We start from the raw sequence: 21,267 nt of genomic DNA, 5'->3' as shown, positions 1-21,267 counted from the left end.
CTTGACTAGTGTGAGTTACTGACTTTATGATTCTGAAAATCCCAGCTTAAATTTGCAACAGATCTCGTTAGAGTATTCTAATCCTCTATTTCCTTTCTCCATGTTCTATTTAGTACAGGGAAAGCAGACACAGCAAAACATTTAGCAACTGGATTTTCAATGGAGTGTACTTGATCTAACCATCTGTAAGTTGAGATGCTCTTCATTTCTAGGTTTCTTCATAGAATCATACGATGTTAAGGGTTTGAAGAGACCTCAAAGATTTAGTTCCAGTCTCCCTACCATGGGCAGGAACACATCCCACTAGACCACATTGCTTAAGGCCTTATCCAACCTGGCCTTCAGTAGTGTCAGGGTTGGGGCACCTGCAACTTCTCTGGGCAACCTGTTCCAGTATTTCACCACCCTCATAGTAAAGAATTTTCTCCTAATATCTAACCTAAATTTCCATCTTTTCAGTTTGTACCCTCTACTCCTTGTCCTACCAGTAGACTATTCCTGATGAAGGGCCCCTCTCTAGCTTCCCTGTAGGCCCCCTTCAGATACTGGAAGGTTGCTATGAGGTCTTCACACAACCTTCTCCTCTCCGGGCTGAACAGCCCCAACTGTCTCAGCCTGTCTTCTTAGAGGAGGTGTTCCAGTCCTCTTATCAATTTTGTGGCCCTCCTCTGGACTTACTCCAACAGTTCCATGTCCTTCTTATGCTGGTGGCACCAGAGCTGGATACAGTACTCTGGGCGGTTCTCACAAGAGCAGAATAGAAGGGGAGAATCACCCCCCTCGACCCGCTGGCCACACTGCTTTTGGTGCAGCCCAGGACATGGTTGGCTTTCTGGGCTGTGGGTGCACAGTGCTGGCTCATGGTGAGTTTTTCGTCAACCATCAGCCCAAATCTTTCTCCACAGGGCTGCTCTCAATCATTTCTCCACCCAATCCCTAGGTGTGTCTGGGATTGCCATGACCCAGGGCCTTGCACTTCACTTTGTTAAACTTCATAAGGTTTGCATTGGCCCACCTCTCAGGCACATCTTTGAGGTACACTTAAATTTCTGAAGAGAACTGCGGGCAGTTATTTTAGAGAAAACTCCAGTTATGTCTGAAGAGACTCGTATCATAAGTGTTAAGCATTGTATTATTTATTTGGATCATACAGAATTTCCCTGAAGTTTCCCTGAGTATACACATCATTGTTGAATAGACCCAAAATTACCACATCAGGCAAAACAGCACATACCAGGACTGAGGAAAACATTGCAAGGTAGACAGAAAAATTGAGTCCAGAAAAAGGTGATGTATACAATAAAGGACATGCTATTCTAACAGCAGCTCACATCTGCCTGCAAAGCAGCCTTCACATAAGACGTTTCTCAGGTAGTGTCCATTTACTTGGACCCACAAATAGGAATCCATGTGGGCAGCAGTGACCATGAGTGTGGCAGCAGGTGACAGAATCAAGTCAATTGAACTCTGAGACAGCAGTGGCCACAGAGCAATATCTGTGATGTTTTCAAAGGATGAATGAAATAGTTAAGGGAAGAGCAGTAGAGAAAGGAAGCAGCAATAAAACCTTCCTCCATGAAGGCTTCTGTCAGCTTTGGAAAAAGTGGAGAGTAGCAAAACAGGAACCAGGTTAACAAGGTATTACCCAAGGGTCTGACCACAGGAATAGCTAAGAACAGAGCTCAAAAGAGTGCAAGAAGCACAGTAACAAACCTGCAGCATGTAGATATCTTTTCTGCAGGCTGATTCTGAACACACCTGCACACTTTGTTTGAGATGCTCAGGTCATTCTTTTAGCTGTGGTAGGTTTCCTTGATTACTGCTACTTATTTTTTAACATCTGAAAAAGTGGGCTGTTCAGTTAAATATCTGTGTTCAGTCCCCAGTCAAAAAACCCTGCAGCTGTGATTTGACATGCAAAAGAAGGTATAAATGCATTAAAAAGACAGACACTCTGACTGTGGTGATTTTTTGCATTGTTAAGAGCTGAATATTGGTTGGTTATTGTTTGTTCTTTGAAGCAGGACCTCTCATGTATCCCAAAGGCAAGACAGCCAAAATTAATCCTGAAAGAGATAATATATATGAAGAAGCATAGAGCAGAATAATCACAGAATGGTTTGGATTGGAAGGGACCTTAAACACCATCTAGTTCCAATCTCCCTGTGATGGGCAATGACACCTTTCACTAGACCAGATTGCTCAGTGACCCATCCAACCTGGCCTTAAACCCTTCGAGGGATGGGGCAGCCACAGCTTCTCTGGGCAACTTGTTCTAGTGCCTCACCACCCTTACAGTAAAGAATTTTTTGGTAATATCTGATCTAAACTATCCTCCTTCAGTTTAAAGCCATTTAGAATAGAATAGAACAGAACAGAATAGTTAATTGGAAGGGAACAACAACAATCATTCAGTCCAATTGCCTGACCACTTCAGAGATGACCCAAACATTGTCAAAATGTTAAAGTTGTTAAGGGAATTGTCTAAATGCCTCTTGAATGCTGACAGGCTTGGGGCATCAAACACTGCTTGAGACAAGTCTGTTTTGGTGTTTGACAACCCTCTTGGTAAGGAAATGTTTCCTAATGTCAAGTCTGAACCTCCCCTGTTGCAGCTTTGAACCATTCCCATGCATCCTATCACTGGATACCAGAGAGAAGGGATCAGCACCTTCCTCTCTACTTCCCCTCCTTGGAAAGCTGCAAAGAGCAGTGGTCTGTGAATCAGTGAGGACTCAGGAGCTGTCTTCTAGGGATTAGGGAAATATTTACAATTGTCAAGAAATTAAGTGTACCTTGATACAGCATAAATGGCAGATGAAATGTTTTCTCAGTACCTGGATGAAAACAATGAATGTATATTTTATCTGAAACACTCGGTAAAAGAAAATCCTAGGTAACAGCAGGAAAAAATGAAAGCAGATAATACTAAAGCTTTTGGAACAAGCTGGTGTCCAGCATGTGAAGCCAGGTGGCTTTGCAGTCCTGTCAGTTCTCATAGCCTGTGGAGCCAGCCAGGTCCTGTCTTGCTGTCATCTGCATTGCTGTCAGCAGTGCTGTAGCCACAAGGCACTGCATCAAACCAAAGGCTCTCAGAAATGAGCCTGCTGGGAGAGCAGTGCAGCAGCTCCACATGAAAGGCACTCAGATAAAGTAGAGGTCTGGTTCACTCATGTTGTAATCATAACACAGGTATGTGAGATGAGCTGATCAGAGAAGAGCATCCTCACTCAAGATCCAAGCCAGCAACTCTTTGTAGGCATAAATAAACCAATACTGGCAAAAATCTGAACAGCCTGCAATCAAACTAGAAACTCATAGAATATTCTGAGTCAGAAGGGACCCACAATGTCCAGCTCCTGGCTCTACACATGACATCCTCATGAATCATGCCACATGTCCAAGAGTGTCATCCAAATGCTTCTTGAACTCTATCAGGCTCAGTACCATGACAGCTTCCCTGAGGAGCCTTTTCCCGTGCCCAACCATCCTCTGGATGAGGAACCTTTTCCTAGTATCTAATCCATTCAAGGATAATAAATAAATGCTAATGAATATCACTGGAGGCCCCAGCTTACGTTTGGTACAGTCTTCAGAAATCACAATCTAAATGGAAGAGAGAAGTAACATATGCATGCATAGGGATTGTTATTAACTCTGTTCCATAAATGGAAAAGAAAAGAACTGAAACTCAGCCTGGTTATAATTTACATGATACTCTACCTTTTTAATAGAGAACAAGTAAATAAGAATCAACTTTTGAAAGGGCCTAAAAAGTCTCACAAGAAACAAGGAAAATACACTCAAGTTCATCTTAGATCTCATTCATTGTCTAAATTGTAAACCACCCCTTCATATGTAGAGGAAAACCAGCAACAGTTTCAGTAGAGAAAATAAAAGAGCACTCCCATAAACATCAATTTTTCCTCTATAAGCTGAACCTTAAACCACATGAGTCTCGTATGGCCATAAGACAATTCTGCCACCTTGTCCAAAAACTCTGTACCACTGAACAATTAATCCAGCACTGTCAGATTTGAGCTCACAAGTGGAGGAGAAAGAAGTTTTCCTTTTAGTCCTGCAGTATCCACCTACTCCAAAACAGGGAAAACACAGCTTCGAGTGCCATCTAGAGGAGTGCACACCTCTACAGAAAACTGTTCCGTTGGTTAAGGATGTAACTTCTCACAAAGATTTTCAAGCTGACTCTAGTAAGGAAATAGGGAATGAGAACGCTAAAAGCACCAGCATCTTCCTCAATATTTTTGCATGTATGTGAATACTCAAAAAATTTCAGTGATATCTGTAAATGTAACTACGTGTCTTAAAAAATTCTGCCTCAGTAACAAAATGTATTGATTTGTAATGATCCAAGGAATCCAAGGAATCTTAGAAGTGCCTGGAAAAGATAGCTAAGGAGCAGCCTGGAACCAAAAAATGAAAAATCTGTTGGGATCGTTTCCAGAAGTCCTTACTTGTGTGGGGATTTGTGTGTATCCACAGAGGTATACATCAGTCCACACACAGAGGATCACAAAAGGTCCCTTTGTCATTCTCAGCACAGGGCAGGGATTCAAAAGCACATCCTCTGGAGGATGGAGAGCTTGCACCGTGATGGGAAAGCCTGTACTCCCCCTACCCAGTGCTGTGTCTGTGGCAAGTGAGGGACCTCAGAGCTAAAATGCACCTGAATGAGCCCTGCCAGGCCAAGAGTGAAGCCATGCATTGCCACACACATTTGAGGGCTGGAAAGGTCTGCTGCATTTTTAGAGTTCAGAGATGGAGTGACAGGATAGGTTTTTCCCCAGTCCTTCTGTGGAATCCTGCTCTGGACCTCAGTCTCTCTCCCCTCTGCTGTATACATCAGTCCCCAAGCAAAAAGTTCACTTTGTGACTCCAATTCCAGTATCAGGCAGAGGTGCACAGCCCTACTAAGGCTCATGGAGCCCCAGCCACGTGTCACTCACACCACTCCACAACTGGAGCACATGCCCTGCTCTCCTTTCCTGTCACTTCAGAGTCACCCAGGGCAGAGACCACACAGTGGTGGGTATGGATGTAAGGCACCAGATGGCTCAGGGTTATGGCCCCTGTGTGACTGCTGAAGAAAAGGCAGCCAAGAGACACAACACTGGTCAGGGTCAGCACCTGGGCAGCCCAAAAAGAGCAAAGAGGCTCTCTAAGCACTGCCTCCAGTGCAGGTGGGATGCCTTTGCCACAACAGCACCCATGCAGCAACTTTGCCCTGCTCCCCGATCCTGTTTGGTGCACAAGACCAACACACAGACAAAAAAATTCCCAGACACTCAGGGCTCCAGGGCAACTGAGCTGGAAGCTGGAAGCTGCCCCAAGGTTTAAATCCTAGGCATTTATCTCCAGCAAGTAGCCTGAACACTTAAAAATAGGTATTTCCCTAATTCCTAAATGTTTTTAAAAATCTGCCCTCGCTATTGTAGGTGACCATATACATGGCTCAAATCTTAAAGTGGCCAGGAGTTTATTAAAAATATGCTTAAACACATATAAGTAAACACCGTTAATGGAGCATTTAGGTTGAAATATATAATCTCCTAAGATAAAATAGCACAGCAATAGTGGTCTCTGATATATTAAGGTCTTCCGCATCTACATTAATATCAGACAGCTTGTAATACAACACTGTATGCATTTTATTAGCTCTGGGATAAGGTAATCACACAAAAAATTAAACATCACACACTGACTAATGGTTTTACAGGTATAGTCAGCTATCAGAAATTCTCGTATTATCAATGTGGACACCATGAGGAAGCGATTTCTCTGACAAAGACAAAAAGAAGAACATTCCCTGATTTGCACGGGAACAAGGTTCAAATGTATTTTTTTGTTTTTATTTTAAGTGCACATTTCAATTGACTTCAGAGTCGGCCTTGCCAGTTACAGTCTTTCTGTCCCTGCACATCTTCCAGATTCACTGCATATTTGGAATTCCAGTCTCGCTCAAAAAGGTTTTTTACCTGTTCCTGGACAGGCAGTTGCCTTCTTTGCAGATTGGTCCAATTCTGTTTGATAATTAGTCCCACGCCAGCTGTATTAGTGAAGTAATCTTCTGACCAATTGGAAGTCCCTATGCAATGGAAAAGTAGCTGATCAGAAAACATTCATTTCCCGGTGTTCTGTTGGGTCTCCGGGCTTTGTTGATTTGCTGTATGACTGCAAATCTCATAAGGACCAATGAGGCAGCAAAAATCAGGTCACCTCCTTCTTATGCCAGACCTCAGGTTTCGGAAGGTAGGTATTAACTGCAACCCTAAAAGTTCATAACCTTCTGGTTCCTTAGAGCCAGTGACAGAATGCACAAATCTACTAATTATAAATATGGGAATAGAGTGCAACACTTGATTATTAAGAGGGGTAAAAGCCAGTGTTTGACATGGGTTTCTCTGTTTAAAGAAAAGAGTCCTTAATGGACTTAATTCTCTTTACTTGTTGAAAGAAAACAAGAGGAGAAACTAGACCCTTGATCAATAAACCCTCAGGAGCTGTTCTGAGCTCAGCATGCAACGCCTGCTTCTAAACCAGGCAAAGCTGGGAATCCAGCTGCAGGCATTGTCTGGTCTCTCCCCAAAGCTACCTCAATTCAGAAAATCAAACACTGTGAAAAAAACAAATGTTTTGTCACTTAGCAGTTCCCCTCGTGATTGCCTGAGTCAGAAAAACCTACTGTCAATTCCAGAAGGTGCTTAGGCATGAAAACAAATTATCTGCATATCTGCCTTCAAAAGACAACTCAGTATGAAACAAGTTATTAAAGTATTAAAGGCAAATGGAGCTGCAAACCCTCAGCCAGTTGGAAAGATGGGCTATTTGCTGGTGTGCACTGCTTGGAGGATGAGCTGACTGAAATGACAGAGCCCTCTCACATCCCCTTTTTTGAGGGTTCCTAATAAAAGAGTGAAACGTAAACACCATCCCGACTTTCAGGAACTGAGCAGCAATTGACATTACTGTTTTCTCATTTCCTTTCCTAGAGTTCTGTTCAACAAACAGTGCGTGGAATTAATTCCTCCCAGCAATTTCTTGTTATTAAAGCACAATAATGTTATACTCTAGAGCACCAGCTATCACTGCGTCATTCTGAGCACACAGGCTGTGAAACTCCCACTGTGCTTGTCACAGGCTGTGCACTCAGCCTTGTCATGCTCTGTTCCTAATGGTTCACAATCATATGAAATAATCTCTTACTGAACTTGACCTACATTATCATCTCCCCTTCACATCTGTACTTCTTTACCCAGGACAGACTGCTTTATATGGCAAAATGAGATATTTTCTGATATTGCAGCCCATCCTGTCTCAGTCTCAGTCCAATAGATCTGGAGACACTGTAAGTATTTGAAAGACTGGAATACATACCAATGTAGGCTACTTTATCAGTGACCATGTATTTGTTGTGATTCACTCTCCCATAAGGAATGTTTGTGTGATTCAGAACTGGAACAATGAAGAGTTTCTGGAGGGAGAGAAATTAAAAATATAAACAGAAATACTAGTGAGGAACAGACTTCATGATTGGACAGTGCATGCTTTCTATAGTTTCAAAGAATAGAATAATATGGGGAGAAAAGAACATTCCACACTCTATTATTAAATACACGATAAAAGAAATTTTACTCTTACCCAAGAAAACTAACAAATAGTACTTCCACTATACACAAAATTGGATAAGCAATTGCGATCAGATACAGTTAATGTTTGCCTCACAATGTTCCATTAGTGGCACAGCTATTATCATTACAGGGCAGACAATTAAATGCAGTTTTAGACAGCTGTTTAATAGATCTGCATTTACCACTGATTGCTGCTCTTATTTTGTGCTAAAATGGGCTGATCACAGACACGAGGGGTACTGCAGGAAACAATAATGCCTAACTTTTTGTGTTAACTCTTACCAAAATCTGCATTTCTGTCCCCTTTTTTTTTTTTTTTTTTTTTTTTTTTTTGACTAAAATCCTTTCCTTCTTCTGTAACATCTCTCTGTTGTGGTAACTGCATGATGTTGGGAGTATCCACACCATCCCCACTCTACTTGATACATTCCAGCCTAGTGCCTATGGCCTGTGCGTAATATTTAGTGTTCAAAAACAAGTCTATTTGTACAGATATAGCAGATCTCTCAATTGTAAAAAACTGATAGCAGTTAGACCAATTTAAAATGCTCCATGCAGGAAGCATGGAGCTTAGGTCTCCGAGAGGAGCACTAAGTTATCATATGAACTGTCACTGTCACGGTGCTCAGCAAAAGCAAGTGCCTGGATAATGTCTCAAGTGCCACAGCCAGGCACATTCCTAATATCACTGGTGGCTTGGAAATAGCTGCTTCCTCAAAGGTTATATCTTGGGCCTTATTTTCACAAGGATGTGAAGCAGTCACTATAAAAACAGACAACCTGCTTCTCTAAAAGCTAATCCTTGCACATGCAAACGGCAGCTTAGACTCAAAAATCAGTGTGGGACCATATCCTCAAGCTGTCTTTCCTAAATCAGGTTTCTTATCATACCACGTCGACCCTGATGTGGGCATGTGGGTTGTTGAGAGCACGCAGGGACCTCAGATAGTTGAGCATGGCTGGATCAGAGGATGTCCAGCAGCTGACCAGGAGCCGGACTTGCACTCTGTGGTTGAAAGCTGCACGTCTCAGAGCATTGTCAATGGTTGGCCAGTATCTGCAGAAAAGGAGGTTTGTGGAAAAAGGGATACTTTTTAAACAGTTCAGCAGAAAGCTGTGACAACAAATTGAGACTATAAGTGACACCGTGCACAGATGGGATCTCTGATATCTCGTAAGTGGAGCACTTGTGCCTTCCCTGGAGGGGATTTCGGCCTTTTGCCGAGTCCGAGTCCATTCTTTTCACAGGGCGTTTTGAGGCCTCCCAACTCTGCCAAATTAGGTTGGAACTGATCAAAAAGTTTAAAGCTTAGTAAAGTGCACGTACACAGGTACATACACAGCATGGTGCCATCATGCCCATTTCCTTAGGAAACTAAAAATAACAACAGCAACTCCAATGTAAAGCCAGATCATGCAGCAGAGAATAAAAAGGACAGTGCAGAGGCCAGAGGAAAGTCTAAGGACCATTTTGCAAAATATGGCCTTTTCAGAGACCTGGAGACTGTTTCCAGTGTCCACAGGGGTCCTGTGCCATGAGCCTGCGTGGACAGGCTCCATCCCTCCCCACCCCTCCTTGCCCTCTTTAGCATGCTGTGTGCCCCAGAGGTAACAGACACAGCTGTGCTCTCCTGAACACGGGAAAATCCGTTTTCCTGACACTTGTGTTGGCAGTAGTTTAGGGGAAAATTTTTAACATCCTTCACTCAGCTACACAACACTAAGACCCGGACAATGTACATCCCAGGGCTCATAACTCCAAACACCCACGCAGCATTTTCATTCTGTAGATCGTAACAAGTGCTGCACGGAGGAAGACAAGCATCTTTAGTACAGATTGGAGGGCTGATACAGAGAGAGGACCGGCACTGGCTCACAGTCCCATGAGCAATGATGAATTAATTTGCCTAACTTAATCCTTTTGGTCTTATGTACAAAGGCCTGAATTCTCTAATCCTCCCTCGTGCATCATCCTATTGCGATCAATGGACTGGCCGTGTGCTCTCAGGCTCAGGCTGACTTACAGATCCTGAAAAACTTTGAAAAACATGCTATTTGAAATGCTATTTTTGAACAGTTTAATTTTTTAAATATATCAGTTTCTAGTTGATTAACACTAAGGCATTAGACAGCAGCTTTGTTTCCTCTGTCTCAGCTGTTGGAGGAACCTAACCTGAACTAATCAGCCTCAATTCATGGCACTACAGCTGGTTGCTGTGGAGATAGCCCCAGGCCCTGCACCGCTTTCTCTGGGCCTTTCAAACTCTTGTTTGCATCTGATCAGCCCTAGATGTCAAAAACGGTGGATTAAGCCTTCAGATGAAGAAAAGGGAGTATTAACACAATCGTAAGGGGGGAAAGAGACTTTCTGTGAACCTATTCTTGGCTAAAATCAGGAGGTGAGAAGCCCAGAGACTCAACTGTATGACACAGAAACTGAAAATGCTCTAAGGTGTTTGATTTATTAAAAATATCCTCCAAGTGGAAGTTAGTCTTGAGATTTTGTTTCTTCTGCTAACACACACATGCCCCAGCCAAACAACAGAGGCTTTACACCACCATGACACAGGACATAATGCATGGTATCATTCTGGCTTAATGGCAACCTAGAGTTTACCCTATTCTTTGCAAGTCATGTTGTACACAATTATTTCTCTTGAACTTCTTTCTCAGGTTATTTAGCTGTTTGGAAAACTCAGAAATGTTATAAGCAGATAATTCAGAGCACTTGGTTGCATGTAAACGTCCTAATTCAAGCATATCTAAGAGGATTTGGAGTCTTAGTGCTGCCCCATGACTGACTAACTTTTTGTTACTCAGATTTGAGTTGATGTGCACAGTCTGTATTATTCTGCTGTGACCTTGGGCAGCCCACCAGGACCGTGGCAGTGGTTCACCACATGCACGCTCAAGGCCAGGTTAGGTGGGGCTTTGAGCAACCTGATCTAGTGGAAGGTGTCCCTGCCCATGGTGGGGTGGGGGGAGGAACTAGATGATCTTTAACCCAAACCATTCTATGATTACTCCAGATCACCACTACCACCCTCTCTCTGAGAGCATGCTGCTGTTCACACCCAGAACTTGGATGTCCTTAGATGGAATTATTAGAAAGAAAAAAAAACCACACACACCCCAAAAAATCACCACCGACTTTTCTTTTAGAGACTGTTTCAGCTCTCATTGCAGAGGTCAGCAAGGACAGCTATTTACCATCCTTTAAACTATGGGTCAAATACATCAAACGGGCAGCAGAGTCAGAAGTCAAGACTCCTCAGAAGTAAAGGACAGAAAAAAAGAAAAACAGGAGCAGAAAAGGAGACCAAAGCAATATTTTCTCTGAAAAGTCTGATGTCAGATATAGATCTCTCATATTCCCTTTCCTCTCTCTGCTCTGTTGAACTCTCTCATAAAGCTGCTCTGTTGAACTTTGAAGGAAGATGTACCTGACTAGTCTGGCACTTCACAGTTTTCTTGCCGTGTGAAGAATACAGGAGGCTGCTTTAAAACACTAGCAAAGCACATGGGCACTATTGGATACCATCCTTCCTGTAGCATCAGTATTAGAACCATAGAATCCCAGAATCGTTAAGGTTGGAAAAGACCTTTGGGATCATCAAGTCCAACTGTCAACCCAGCAGCACCACAATGTTCACCACTAAAGCATGTACTGAAGTGCCATATGCATACCTATTTTGAACACTTCAGGGATGGTGACTCCGCCACTTCCCTGGGTGTCTAATGCTTGACAACCCTTTCTGTGAATTTTTTTTCCTCATATCTAGTCTAAAACCCCCCTGGCACAACTTGAGGCCGTTTCCCCTCATCCTGTCCCTTGGTACCTGGAAGGCACAGTCCACGGGACAGTTTTAAGTGCACAGCAAAGCCTCAGTTCTCTCCACTCTGAATGTTTTCATTGCAGAAAGGGGAGAATAATATATTTTTCCCTTAAATAGTGCAAGTCAACTTATTTGCTCAAGGTTAAAATTGTACCTTCTTGGATGAGCAAAACGGCTGGTGGGGAAATATTCCATAACAGAAACGTACACAAACTTCTGTGCCTGACTGATAATACTGATTATAGAATAGAGGTCATGGGTGCGACCTTTTGGACAAAATGCTGGAGGAGAAGCCTGTAAAGAAGAAAACACACAGATCAGTGATTTAAGTGGTTTTGTTCGTTTTGTTGGTTTTTTTTTTTCCCCTTGGTCAGACTGTGATTCATTTATATTCAGATCTGTCCAGTTTTCATTAAAATAGCACAAAACCCTTGAGGTGGACTACTACCATTCCTCATGCCTTCCATGTCCTGATGGGTGAGATATGTATTGATTTATTGAGCCAATGAGTGATTAAAAGAGACCTGCACACTGTTCCTGCCATAGTACCTGACAGCTGATCCTCAGTCAATCCTTATTCTTTGAGTAGGTCCAGAGAAACCTGATGAAAAAATTATTATCTAACTGGAACACAAGTAACTGAGGACTGCTGAAGAAACTTTTCTGGCCATTCCTTAAACATAGTTTACAGGCTATTATTTTATTTTCAAACATACTTACAGAAAAATAGGCTTTTGTCAAGATTCCATTAAATTCTACTTCCAGAGGCCGACGGTTGTTAATGAGGGTAGAATAATTAAGAGGCCAAGGGAATGGGATGGTAGCATTAGCATATCCAAGATCCCAGTAAGTACTAAACGTTTTCCAGAGGTCTTTGGCCAAGCAGCTGCAGTTGTATATCACAACACCAAACTCCTTCACCTGCAAAGAGAGCAAGATATGTCACAGCCCCAGAAGGAGCCATCTCCAGGGGTTTCTTTGCTGCTTCTTCCACTCAGTCAGTATTTTATATCATTATGATTTTTCTCTGTTGTGCGCTAGAACATGAATTTTCCCCAAGATTTTTGAATATGCAGCAGCAGAGCTTACCTGAGATAAAGACCTCCAGTCCATGTTTGCACTACCAATATATATGTGTTTCATGTCTACTATCCAGAATTTGCTATGCAACACTCCTCCTGTCAAATGTCCAAAATCAATCTTTTTCACATGAGCCCCTGAAGAAAGATTGGGAGGGGGAAAAAAAGAGTTTAGATAAAGCATGGAGATGGTTCCTCAACAGCCAGAACATGTCTGCATATCTAACTCTTGCAGCCAGTAATAACTACCAAAATTCACAAGTTCTCATTCCTGAGAACACAGTAATTTGAAAAAAATATGCAAAACGTGAACTTTCAGAAAAATCCTTAAGGGTGTGACAACATACAAAGAAACCATGAACTAGTGAACAGATAGTGCTTATCCTGTGAACCTGTGTTCACATGCTGGAACAGGCCCTGCAGACCAGTTTCCCTCACATGTTTTTTTGCAGTGCTGAAGCTCTGAGTGTGTCACTGAAGGGAAATAATTACCTTTTTCCTCTAAAAGTTCAAGGTCTGTTGATTTTGTAGCCAAAGTTGGCACACTTGCTGCAACATACACAGAGACATTCTCTGCGAGTAATCTCTCAAACCTCTTCAGAATATCTTCACCCTGTGTAGTACATTGTTATTTTTTATATTTTGTTATAAAACATTTAGTAAGATATATGTAAGTACAGTGTTACTGATGGGCACTTCCTTTGAAGAACCCCAAGGCAAGGAAGGTCAGAAATTTCACCTATTTCAGGAGTGTTTCAAGTAAAGAAAAAAGGGAACAAAGATTCTGATCCAACGTATGAATCAAAGTTTGGTTTCTGTCATTTAATGCTACTAGATATAATGTTTAAAACTATAACCACAAACATCCCAGATTTCAAAGATTAATGTCCCAGTGCAGATCAACTACTAGATCCTGATGCTCAACAGATGCTTGAGGTCATCTCTCCCTGAGGATAAAGTTGACAGAGACTGTCCTACACTGAGCTGTCCCTGAGCAGAGACTGGGCTCGGCCTTATGTCTGTCACTTTCACTTCTTCTCATGTGGAGTAAGTGACTCATTTTATACCACCAGAGACACCTGGGGAGGAAGACAAGAAGAGCAGTCCCAGAGAGTCCATATGGACAGTGAGGAAGGTGTGCCAGGAGGGAGGCAGAGGCTGAGGCCAAAGTAATAACTAACCCAGCAGCTGGTCCATCAGCAAACAGCACGATTCCCAACACAGCTAAGCTCCATACCTGCCTGAAACAGGGTGGCCTTGTCCCTTCTGTTTTCAGAACAGTCTCCCAGACCCTGCTCAGGATTGCCTGGGAGGTTGCTAGCTGCCACAGGCCAAAGTGGAGCCAAGGGAAAATTAAGCATTATGAACAGTTACAAGGTGAGCCTGGGCCGTGGCCTCTGTCATTTATTTCTGATGGTAGAGTCAGAGAGGCCCCACAGGAAGCCTGGCCACTCAGGGTGCCCAGGAGGACAGCCCTGCAAAGTAGAATGAACCTCCTTATCTGCTGTCCAATGGCAGGAGTCAGGGACAGCTGCACGATGGGCAGATGCAGGTGCTGGGAGAGAAGCAGCCTCTGAAACAGTCAAAAGTCCAGCAGACTTTGCTTCCTGACCCTTCCAACTAACTAGTGGGAACTGGCACATTCACTTGTGTGCATGGGATCCTGTAGGCTTCTCAACTCTGCCACTGGCAGCCCCTAACACAGGTAGACCATCCACAGGGTAAGTAAGTGTGGGTTTGAGGCTGATCTCTGCTTGCTCTTAAAATACAGCATAAAAGTACTCAGAGCCACGGACAGAGCCCAGATGGAGTCTAACTTTACTGGAGAAGGAAGGCTGGAATGTTGCTTCAGACCGGCATGGAAAACTTTCCTGGGTTTGCAGGAAGATCAAGCAATGTCCCTGAGAGACAGACCACGCAGCCGATCTGCCACATGTACATGAGAAATACAACCACAGATGTGCTTGATTTTATCTTACCTGCTTGGAAGATGAGTCATTGACACTGATGTCCTTCCCAGTAAGAGACCAATAGTAAGAAGCCACATGAATTTTTTCCTGGGCTAGATCAAGCAACCTCATCCAGGCTTGATACAAGGGTTTGGCTGCAGTGCTATTTATCTCAAAGGGTAAGTCATAAGGAACATTTTCCACCAGGTCAAAGCTGCAATGGCAATTGGACATTATGAAGCAAGAGACAGTGACCCAAGCAGGACACCTGTCAGACCATACAATTGGCCATTTCAGAAGTCAACTTCAAAATCAAATAAGCTGAGCTGGATAAACAAGCTGGGAGTACTCTCTATCCCTAGCTCTTATAGCCCAGCTTAGACTGTACATGCTGCAAAATGACTTCTCAGTACCTGTTCCAAACTTTTCATTTTATCATCCTTAAGATGAGGAGAAAAGTAACCTTGTGGGGCTGTCTGTCACTTCAATACCCTCTCCACCCTCTCGCAGGACAGACAGCCCCTGCCATTCCAGCCTCTGAGAGAAGGTGAGACCAGCAGAAGTTGATTTGCCAGCTGGTCTCCTTGCTGCCTCCCACCATTGTCACAAAGGGAGGGTGGCTGGAGGTGGCAGAGGAGCAACAGAGCTGTTGCTCTGTTCAGCTGTGCTGAACATACAAGCACAGGACTGGGAGTGGAGCTCTGATACTGCTCCTACTGCTTCTCATAGCAGGCAACTACTAATTACCCAATGCCTGAACAACAGCCACACTCTTCCCAAATTAATGTTACTTTATCAACTTATAGTACAACAGGAAGAGAACAAATTCCATACTGAAATTATCAGTATTGTAACTAGTTCTCCACCTGGTGACTGCTTGTCCACATGCCATCAAACCTGACTCACCTGCAGGAGTCATTGGATCTAATGGTGTCCTCCTCAGTTATTGTGGTTCTTGGGAGATCTCCGTAGAGTCCTTCTTCCTCCTCCAGCTCTTTGTAAATGCTGACAACTGTTTCTTCTCCATTAGGATCAATTGTGCTGTCCACTCTCAGGAAGTAAACAGTCATCGCGACAACAACGCCAAGCATCAAAATTGCCCCTAAGATTTGAAACTAGAACAGAACCCATACAGGAGGAGATTTAAGTGATCACCAAGTCACTGATACACCAGTGAATGGATGACTACCTGTTCAGGTGAATAAATCACAATCTTTGAATAGTAGTTCTGCTTTCAGCTACTGCCAGACAGTGTTCTTAGATGCACCACTGAAAGTGGGACCACTTGTTCAAGGTCGGCTTGGATAGGGCTTTGAGCAACCTGATCTAGTTGATGTCCCTGCTCATTGGAGGAGGGTTGGACTAGATGACCTTTAAAAGGTCATCCCTTCCAACTCAAACTGTTCTGTGATTCTATGACCACAAACTAGGTGAGGGTTGCTTAGTTTTGATTTATTTTTTTCTGTGCCAACATATCAGGCCCCTGGTTTTTTCCCAAACCTTTGATTAGTTTGACATTGATTAGTTTTATTTTAGCACAGGACCAATGGATGCGCAAAAAAATTTCTACCAAAATCAAAACAAGGAAATCCCTAACACAAGATTACCTGTGGGATCAAGCCCAGCACTACCATGAAGAGAAAGTTCATGAAGTCAGGGGAGAAAAATCAGGTCAGAAACAGAGGGAAGTTTTGTGGTTTCTGAACATGTTCTGCTTTTGTCTTCTAACTTAAACTCACTTAAGTGAAACTGTAGAAATCTCATTTATCCATGTTAACATTATTCCCTTGTCGTTCTAGTGTTGTGAGTTAGCTTCATTTCCCTTTTGCTGTACTTTCAGGGTTTTTTTCCCTGAATGTAGATTAAAAAAAAAATACCCTGGCTACATTGTATATCCAGGTCTGGAATCCAGCCACTCACTTGCTGGAAAGTATAGCACCAGGCTCTAAATGCTGCCCTATACTGAGGAGGAAAAGACAACCACCAGTGCAGATCCATTTCCCCCCAACAATTATGATGTCTGGCTCCCTGTGGCAATTCTTGGGAGCTGGGAACATCCACCAGCCTGTGATAGGCAATGTGCACTTCAGAGCTGAGCTTTTGAACTTCCAGGCAGGAGAACCAAGTCTGGGGTGGTTGTGAGGCTGTAGCCATAAATCTTAGCTCCCAGAAGGGCACATGGGAAAACCGCACAGGAACCAGTCGCCTCTGAAAGTTTCTATTTTGATTTCTATGCGGATAAATCTTCCTTCTTTTAATTTTCTCTGCTTTTCTCATAAGCTACAGTGCTGCCATTGATTTCAGGTAGTGACTTGAATGAGAAAAACATTTTAAAACTATCTACTTAAAATTTTGCCCTCTATCTTGTTCTCCATCTCATCAAGGGCAAAAAAACCCAAACCCACCAATTTTTGACAGTTCTGCATTTCATCCCATGAACACGCTGACAAGACTTAAACATTGCCCAGGTTTTAGAAGACATTCCTAAGGTAAGAAATCTATTTTGAAGTCACATCCTGGCTGTCACCACGCTACGCACTGTGATGTCCAGGTGCTCCAGGCATGCTGAATAAATGAATACATGAATACATTAATAAATGCTGTGTTAATGGTGGAAGTGAAGCTCTTTGTATGAGCATGGTTTACTTCCTGAGCCAGACAGAGCTGCAGGATTTAGCTCCACATTACTCCCTCTCGGCAAGGTTTGATCAGTCTACCAGATAAATCAATGAGGGTTTTGTCACTCACTTGTTTACAAATAGGATTGAAACCTACATGGATTTCTAAAATGGGCAATAAAATCATTCTTCTTAATCTGTTATTTCTTTTCAGAAATGTAATCTCAGCTCTTGTAAGCAAATGTAGTATATCCCCATAATTACCGTTTTGATGTCTTTTTGATTGTTCACGCCTAATTTCATGTTGGAGGACTCATTAAACCTCAGGGATGTTTTTAATGCCTTTTTCACAATCTGAAAAACAGAAATGTATGCAAGGGGAAAAATAAAGCTTTATGACAACATTTGTGTACAGCCAGTCACAGACAAAAAAATGCAGGTTACTGCCATTGCTTTATATAGTGCCCTGAAATTTAAGTACAGATCTGTGCAACGCCCTTCCTGTATTATATGGATCTTGAGTGACATTAACAGATTCCAAAGTGAGAGAGAGAGACAGGTCCCTGCAGTTTTCCCCTGGTGCTGTCTACACACAAAAATCCCTGCAGTAATTGATGCATCGCTGCCTCTTCCAGACATCCTTCAACACCCACTTTTGTCCTGTTACAAGTGAACATATTTGCCAACAAGCAGTAATTAAAGTGCAGAAGCTGTGGGTGATAGTGTACAGCATCAGTGTCATCCTCATCTGACTCAGGCTCCTGCTCTCTTCCTGTGCCTGTGAGTTGCCTTCAATGCCAGTGTCTCTTCCAGAAGGGAGTCTGTTAAGAGGACAGAGATGAGGCTGAAATAAAAATCCCCCCTCTACCCTGTTGCAGCCATGACTAGAAAATAAGTTGTCTTCTTTTCCTCCTCAGGCAATATTGCTCCAATCTTGTGTTACCACCAGCAGAGGCAACTGTAAGAGCAACTACCAAAAAATGCCAAAATTCACAGCAGATGGTCAGGCAAGGGGAGTTGGCACTTGCCTGTTTTGCCTTCTCAAAAACTTGACAGGTGCCCAGTGGGTCACTCATCATCCCTGCATTGGCAGAGGTGAATTTACCCCATAGGAGTCAGCTGTCATTTTTTGTGTTCAGAGGCAAGAAGCACATCCTGGGTGTGGTAGATTTCAGAAAGTGCTACCAGATGATATCACCACCTGCCCAGTTCCCAAATTACCACTTCCAACCCCTGAGCCACTGGGCATTTGTATCCTGGAGGATGGTATCGGATACGCAGTTGCTCTGTGGGTGGCCACACTCAAGCTTTAGGTAGGAAGGATCCTGCCAGACTTGTCCCATCCATCTTGCCATATGTTCACAGTTATTGTCACCTGAACTGGATGGATTTATGGTGTCTGCCCTGCCCCACCAGTAAGGCAGCATGGCTGTACACATTCATGCTGCATCCAGCTCCCGCCCACTCCATCTTTCCGTACGGATGCTGTGACTGCATGGACCAGGCAGGAGTTGGACACAGTACAGATACAACCCCAAAGGCTTCTTGTGGTACCCAACTCACAAGAACTGGTGAAGCTGAAACAAAAGGGTGGAGGATGTCTTGGAAGAGAAGGGAGGTGAGTCTGAAACAGTAACTTGGGAAATGCAGAGAGGGATGTGAAAAGAGCAGATGAGAAAGAATGACAAAGATGGGAAAGGTGGAGACAGAAGAAAATGTACAAACACCCATGCTTAAAAGCATGCTAGAGCTGCAGAGAGGAAAGCTATGTTTCCGTTTCAGGGTCTGTTTGTTGCTATCATCTGTAATCACTGTAGCAGTGTTCGCCTTCCTAGGCAATTTTACTCACAATTTTCACTGTCACTTCCTTTTGCTGCCCCCAGGCTCAGCTGCAAGCTTTTACACCAGAAATAGTTATAAATGCTGGAGGTAAACATCCGTTCTCCCAGCCCCAGAGAAATGGGGTGGCTGTCAGCAGTGAAGGACACTTGGCCATTCCCTGGTTACTGTCAGGTCCCCATGCCCCTGAGATCCCAGTTGATGTTTTAAGCACAGTATGAAGACCCAATGTCTTACCCCAGAGAGCTGACAGTCCAAGCAGACTGGGGGGCATACAGCACACCATGCAGAGAGAGCTGTGTGACAGCAACACATATCATTCCCCACCCTCAGAGAAAGTGGTCACATACCAACCCAGAAAACTTAGTGGGAAGAAAGGGAAGAGAGAGCAAGAGAGAAGATACTAAAGAGTTGGGTAGGAAACTGAGGCAAAGGGATTTTAAAGGAGGAGGAGAAAGGCAGCTGACAAACAGCAGCAGCTGCCCTTCAGGCTGGACCAGGAGAGCCCACCGAGGCTGCAGGTCACACTCCACAGCTCGTGGCTTTGGCACAGCTGTCCCAGTCAGCTGGGCTGGCCAGGAACAAGCAGCTACTGCATGTGCTTCTCAGCACAGAACCAGAGCTGAGAGGTGACACCTTGTCCCTCTGGCCCCCAAAGTCACATTCGGTGACCCAGGCAGTGTCTTGGTAAGGAACTGCAGCTGTCAGCACACTTACAGACATGTGATGGCCACAGGAGAATAGAGCTTACCAGAAACTTGTTTCAGTTCTCTTTTTCAGCAACAGTTACAAGATGGTTTAAAATAGCAGCATTTTTCTTAAAATATGAAAGTGAACAGATCTTATATGTGCTGTCATAGAATCATCTATCATTTGGTTCAAACAAAGCCCTTCTTGACCCTATCTTTGACTGGTGATGAGTTAGAGTCCCACCTGCTGTACAGAAGTCATGAGAACTACACTAAAATAGGCAGTCTGATTTTCAAGAAGGAAAACATCAGAGAGTCAAACAGAATTCTTAAGAATAATATTGTAGCTGGTCAGCAATTAACTATGGCTCCCTTGAAGCTTTCAGGGCTTTACCAGCTGCCAATTTCAATGACTGAAGTTCATCCAAGAGTAATAAATACAAGTGCTACTTAGCATTGCTTCACAGGCTGGAACACCAGCTAGTACCAGGCTGCTGAGTATACACAGGAGATTGCTGTTTATAACATTAAGCCTGCTTTCTCCCTTCCCCCAAAATAACTTTTCATACTTCTTTTCTCCACCAGTAACACACTGTATGAAATTTTGGATTTCAAACACAAGGATGCGCTTTTTCACTACACAAAATCCTCCACAGGAGCTGTTTGAAGCTCCCCAGATGAACAAGGTGCGTTCATCTCTCCCTGTCTAACCCCAGCTCTCTCAAGATGATGGCAAATGTTCTTACCATCCTGGAAGATCTCCTTCTGTGTGGATGTCCTGCTGCACTCTGATGTTACTCCCAACTCCATGTACGAGGGGCAGCGCGCATGTTTTTGTCAGCAGATTTGGTTTGGGCTCTTCTGTTTTTTTGCCCTCCTCCTCTAGATCACTTCCTCTTAAACACCGAGTTTCACAACATGCACTGACAGAGTCCCAAGTTATCATCTAGTTGTTGTGACCCAGTTCTTAGACGCCAGGTCCTGATCTTCACCTGTTTGACATAACTTTCTGCAGTGTCTGAGTGTGCCTGGTTCGAACTCTGTTGGATGGCCAAGTTCCTGCTCAGTGGTGTGAAGTCAGAGTCTACATCAGCACGAGAAAACACTGGTTGTGGTTGGAAGAGCTGCTCAGCTTTGGTGCTGTTTGCATCCTGGACATGGCAATATTCTCACTGCATCACTCTTAACCCACCAGAAGCTTCATTTTAAACAAACAAACAAACCCTTCAAACCCACCTCTCTGCCCAGTTCCTCTTGCAAGCACTCTCCTGCTCAATCATCCTTGGACAAATATAAGGAAGCAAACTAGCTCCTTTGAAATAATACAGCTTTTGTCTTAAACACATGGCATTTGGAATTTGCAGTGATGTTGTTGAGGGGTAAGTTTACATCTGACATTGAGTTTGGGGCAACTTCTGAGAAATTATGTCTTCTGTAAAAATCCAAAGGCTGCACCTCAGCTGACACAACTCACTGTGGCAACACTGGTGTTATTCTGCAGGCAGCCCCTCATTCCTACTGAACCCAAGAATGCAGTTCCCTAGTTCAGTATCAGAGGAAGGATGCAGTAAGGAATCAATGGAGAGACAACTTGGCACATGAGGCTTT

The 21,267-nt window shown here is 43.5% G+C and overlaps 1 protein-coding gene across 1 annotated transcript; it reads right to left on the bottom strand.

The window, feature by feature from the left end:
- Positions 1-5,480: 5,480 nt before the first annotated feature.
- PLD4 (phospholipase D family member 4) lies at positions 5,481-20,516 on the bottom strand. Its single transcript, XM_032692212.1, has 11 exons — positions 20,406-20,516; positions 17,396-17,485; positions 15,420-15,628; positions 14,544-14,727; positions 13,057-13,177; positions 12,575-12,702; positions 12,206-12,406; positions 11,640-11,779; positions 8,541-8,706; positions 7,396-7,492; positions 5,481-6,106 (listed from the first exon to the last, which is right to left on the bottom strand). Exons 1-11 carry the CDS (start codon positions 20,406-20,408, stop codon positions 5,898-5,900), a joined length of 1,548 nt encoding a protein of 515 aa, XP_032548103.1. The 5' UTR covers positions 20,409-20,516; the 3' UTR covers positions 5,481-5,897.
- Between the last annotated feature and the right edge of the window lie 751 nt (positions 20,517-21,267).

Source organism: Chiroxiphia lanceolata, chromosome 6 (genome assembly GCF_009829145.1).
Source record: "Chiroxiphia lanceolata isolate bChiLan1 chromosome 6, bChiLan1.pri, whole genome shotgun sequence".
In the NCBI taxonomy this organism is placed as follows: Eukaryota; Metazoa; Chordata; class Aves; order Passeriformes; family Pipridae; genus Chiroxiphia; species Chiroxiphia lanceolata.
The sequence above is the reverse complement of the archived record's forward strand: the minus strand, read 5'-3'. Positions and strand labels throughout refer to the sequence as shown.

What these genes read in the sequence shown, in the direction of transcription:
- PLD4 (XM_032692212.1), bottom strand. An exon ending in ATGACTCATCTTCCAAGCAG is followed by an intron (nt 13,178 to 14,543) that starts GTAAGATAAAAT and finishes TGTACTACACAG; the next exon opens with GGTGAAGATATTCTGAAGAG. An exon ending in TGATAAAGTAGCCTACATTG is followed by an intron (nt 6,107 to 7,395) that starts GTATGTATTCCA and finishes TCCATTGCATAG; the next exon opens with GGACTTCCAATTGGTCAGAA.